This window comes from Acanthisitta chloris, unplaced genomic scaffold, assembly GCF_000695815.1.
Source record: "Acanthisitta chloris isolate BGI_N310 unplaced genomic scaffold, ASM69581v1 scaffold26827, whole genome shotgun sequence".
NCBI classification, from domain to species: Eukaryota; Metazoa; Chordata; class Aves; order Passeriformes; family Acanthisittidae; genus Acanthisitta; species Acanthisitta chloris.
This window is the reverse complement of record NW_008683580.1, coordinates 14,076-18,310: the sequence shown is the minus strand read 5'-3', so window position 1 is coordinate 18,310 and position 4,235 is coordinate 14,076. Positions and strand designations below refer to the sequence as shown.

The 4,235-nt window shown below is 41.6% G+C and overlaps 1 protein-coding gene across 1 annotated transcript in view; it reads right to left on the bottom strand.

The window, feature by feature from the left end:
• Window positions 1-369: 369 nt before the first annotated feature.
• Window positions 370-4,235, bottom strand: part of RSPO3 (R-spondin 3) — a gene marked incomplete at its 3' end in the record, with an annotated part of 4,381 nt that continues 515 nt past the window's right edge. Inside the window, exons 2-3 of the mRNA XM_009079006.1 lie at window positions 2,916-3,062; window positions 370-567 (exon numbers count right to left, since the gene is read on the bottom strand). Coding sequence (XP_009077254.1) covers window positions 370-567; window positions 2,916-3,062 — 345 coding nt within the window. The remainder of the gene's footprint in view (window positions 568-2,915; window positions 3,063-4,235) is intronic.

The window sequence follows — 4,235 nt, the reverse complement described above, 5'->3', positions numbered from 1 at the left end:
CATGGTTCAAGCATGAAACTTGTTTGCCTGATACCCAACAAACAACACCCACCATGACATGTTTTATGATGGATCTTTTTGTTCTGAGCTCCACATGCAACCCTTCATCTTGGCAGTTCTTCAAAAGAACCGAGACAAAGTGCCTTCCCATCCAGCCCCCCCTGTCCTCTCTAGATCACACAAAGCACATTTTTTGAGCAGTGTTAGGATTTTATTTACTCCAGGCAAAGGCACATTTCTCTCTGGCCCAAAGAGCACCACAATAACGGGAGCTTTGCTGAAGCCTGCAATTGAGGCCTAAGAATTCAGGTTTGAGTTATTAAACAAACACAATACCAATCTCATATTATGATTATGATAACATGGTACCTTTTCCTTCCTTCTGACATCTTTTTCTTTGTACAATACATTTTCTGCTCTCGCTTGTAGCTGGGCAAGGATTGCCCCTTGCTGACGGATGCTGTACGATTTCTCTGACCCTTACTTCATTTCCTCTTTTGAAACCACATGTTTTTCCTTTCTTTGTGCAAGGGCTCCATGGACTCCACTCACTAGCTTCACAGTGCACTGCAATAAACATAGGACAAACTGAGCCTGGCCAATATATTTTTATATACACAATACATATGGTACATTAATTTTATTCTGCATCAGCCAAAAGGTGGCAAAAGCTAATGGAATTAATCAACAGTGAATTGCAGTAGTGAATTGACAGAAATTGGACTGCTGAGGATATACAGCACAAAATAATGTCAAATAATTATGTCAGTTTCTATTTTGTACTCTCTGTTTTGTAATTCCCTTCCAGAAACAGGGCAACAACAACACAAGTGGTCTCAATGAAATCAGTTACTGGGGTTTCATCTGAGGTTGCTTTGGTTTGGTGAAGGTATAAATCCTTGAACTTCAATTAAATTAAACTTTGGTCATACCTGTGTGAAAGATGACTGAAATCACTGGGTCAAGCTGCTGCAGCTGGTCTCAAAGGTATTGGATTTGGAAATCGGTAGTTATAAAGGACCAGCTGATATCAAAAGGCATTACATTTGGAGTCAAGTATTGTTGGTGACCTGCTGGTTGGTATTCAGCTTAAACAGTGAAAGAGCCATCACCTGTAGCATATACAAGCTGGAAACAGGCAAAGCAGAGGGCAATTTGGGTGGTGGGAGGTTTCAAGCTTTTCAGAAAAGTGGGGGTTACAGTTTCTAAACCAGAGTGATGTGAATGTTCATCCTGTTCTATTTGGAGCTCAAAAGGTCGAAACAGTGTAGACAAAAATTGGAGTAAACTTGGAAGCTTAACAATGCTCTTAATAGCTGTCCTTCTCTTGTGCCATCTTCTCAGTATCCTTCTCTTGAAAAAGATAGTAAACATTTATATCTACTTTATGTCCACGTGCATGCTTAAGACTATAAATCACCACTAAAGAAATAAAGACTTCCTCTATAAGGAGGAATCTGTAAGTCAACATTTTTCCAGCTACAGAATTTGCTTACAAATTTCCCAAAACCTAGAAATATAACTGACCTCAGGCAGTATCTGAGCCTTCCTCCAGTGAACTGTCATGTGGGTCATTTTGTTTTTCATGTTACACTGGAGCTCTCCTGTTAAAGTAATTGGCTTTCACGTGCACAAAAAGGTTCTGTTTTCCTCCATAGCTTTAAATGGCCTTTCCTAGTTGAGGCTGACTCATTGTTAAAGCAGCTAAGTCTAGAGCACTTGGAAATAGCCATCAAGAAACAAAAATGATCCCTTGAATTTCTTTCAAAGATGAAAGTCTTTGCTTGAAAATAAAACCGTAAAAGCCTACACTACCACCTGAACTAATAAATATTTGAGAAGGAAAATACCAAACTACTGCACATAATTTTTATTCCTTACTTCCCCTCCAAAACACTCAATGCCAGGGAGAGCTATGTGCATGATACTGTGGGGGAGGAGATTTCCATCATGGCCAGACTGTGCCTAAGCGCTCCCTGGTCGCTGGTGGCTGAAGAGGTTACCACTTGCACCGCAGTTCGCAGCCCTCAGCCACCACAATTCACAGCCAGCACACTAAAATAAGCTGAACCCTGCCACAGCTTCAGCATGCTCATGGCAGGGGATGCTAACTGCAGCAGCCCAAAGGCAAATATATCACTTGTTCTTCGTTCAGTCAGAGGGGTGACAGAGGGATGGAGCAGACAGTTAGGTGTGGTGACCTCAAAAGTTGCCACTGCATGAATAATCGGAGCTTGTGAGTCAGAGGCTGGAGACACAAAAGCAGGTCTCTTCTCCACAACCAGTGAGTCACAGTGACATCAATCTCACTCCTACAGTGTCAGTGCCACCCTATTTGTTGTTTTATTTTAATCATCATTTTCTGGAATCAGGTGATTACGCACATATACCATTTTGGGTATTGGGCTTTTTCTGGCGGGGGGAAGTTCCTTAATGTTTTAGTTCCTAGCCTCCATTTTTGTGAAGATAAGCTTCAAAATGTTGTTGCATGCATGCTTTGAAGGCTCAGGTAGTACAAGGGACCTAAAGCAGAGCCATTAGTATTTTAATGTTTCAACTACATGTGGGATCTGACTCAGGATTTTTGAACCTTTGATGTTACTGATGCTGCATAATACTGTAACAGAGCAAGTAAGAGATGCATGTCATTCTACCTCAGGACAGACCAAACAGGTTGTTTTTCCTGAGGCAAAACTGCCCTTAGCATCAAGGCTGTGTTTGTGGGGCACAACCAAGCTTGTGAAGTGACAGACTTGGGAAATACCTTGAGTTTTTTGTGCTGAGGAATACATCTTGTGATGCAGAACATTTTCATTTTAAGTTGCACTTCCCTGATGTTGTAACTGATCATGTTTTCCTTAGATCCCCCATCCCCTGTAAGAAAACCAGGCAGGCCACATGGGCACTGGACTTACCAATGCTACTGCACTCCATTGTGTGGTTGTTAGCTTCCAACCCATCAGGGCACTTTTCAAGGCACTTTCCACTGTATAAGTAAAACCCACTTTTACACTTTGTGCAGAAGTTTCTGGTGAAGCAGGTATCACAGTCAGCTTTACATTCTGAAATGCAAACAGTAAACAACAATGTTGTTGCTCTTTGCCATTAAATGCCACGGGCATTCTCACATATAGCAGAACCACACAATCCTAGCAGTGTCAAACGATCTTCAAAGGAAGCAAATTCTATTTAGATCTTCATGACCTGCACACACGGTGAGGCCAGCCACGAGTGACCTTGGCATGGGTGAGGATTTAATAAGAATGGCCTGATGCCAAACAGCCTCACACTGCTTATCTTCTTGGAGAACTATCCAAAAGGCAGACAGAGCAGAGCACATCAGAATAACAATATACTACTTCTGCCCTACACTGACACAACATAGGTACTAATTAACCCTACAGGGCACAAGTACCGGCTCAGCTTCTCGCTATCTATCTCCATTCATACAGGAGAGATAAAAATGTGCCAAAATTTATAATCTGCTTAAGACTGTTTTGAATCAATTTATCTTTATTTACTTATTTGTTTTTTTTAATGGCTCTCTGATGTTCAATCAGATATCCTGTAGTGTTTCATGTATTCTCTATATGACTACCCAAATTGGCATGACTGATATATTTCCCAGTTCTCAGAAATTTTTAAAAGAAATGCATAAAAACTTATGTATGATACAGTTCATGTCTGATATGCAAGGCCACACACTGCTAAAAAGTGAGCAAATACTTCACAGTGTCAAGTTACTCTGTAAGACTTTACTCTTGGGTCCATTCATTAAATAACTTTTATTACCAGGTAAAAACTGGGAGAGTTTCTTGGCCGTCGCTCTTATGTTTTTATATCACCTGTGGGATTAAAAACAGTGAATTCAACAACAAAAAGAGGAGTAGGGAGGACATTGCGATCTTTTCCAGTTCATTTATGGCTCAAAATCCATAGTGGGGTCAAAATGTTGCCTGAGCGGTAAAGAACAGAGTTGGCTTCTTTGTCCCCCAGCCCAGAGGCATCATGAATTGGTAACTTCCCCCAAATCAGGCTGAAACCTGGCCAGTTTCTACAGGCATTTAGAGGACTGCACTGCATGTGAGACAAGCTATAAAGACACCAGGGCAAACCACATCTCCAAAGAATGCCACCTGCCGTCTTCTCTCCTTGTCTCAGGGGTCAGGTGGGTAAGGGCAGTGGGTCAAATGGCTCCAGCCACTGAGATTCAGCATTCCTCAGTCCCTGCTCAT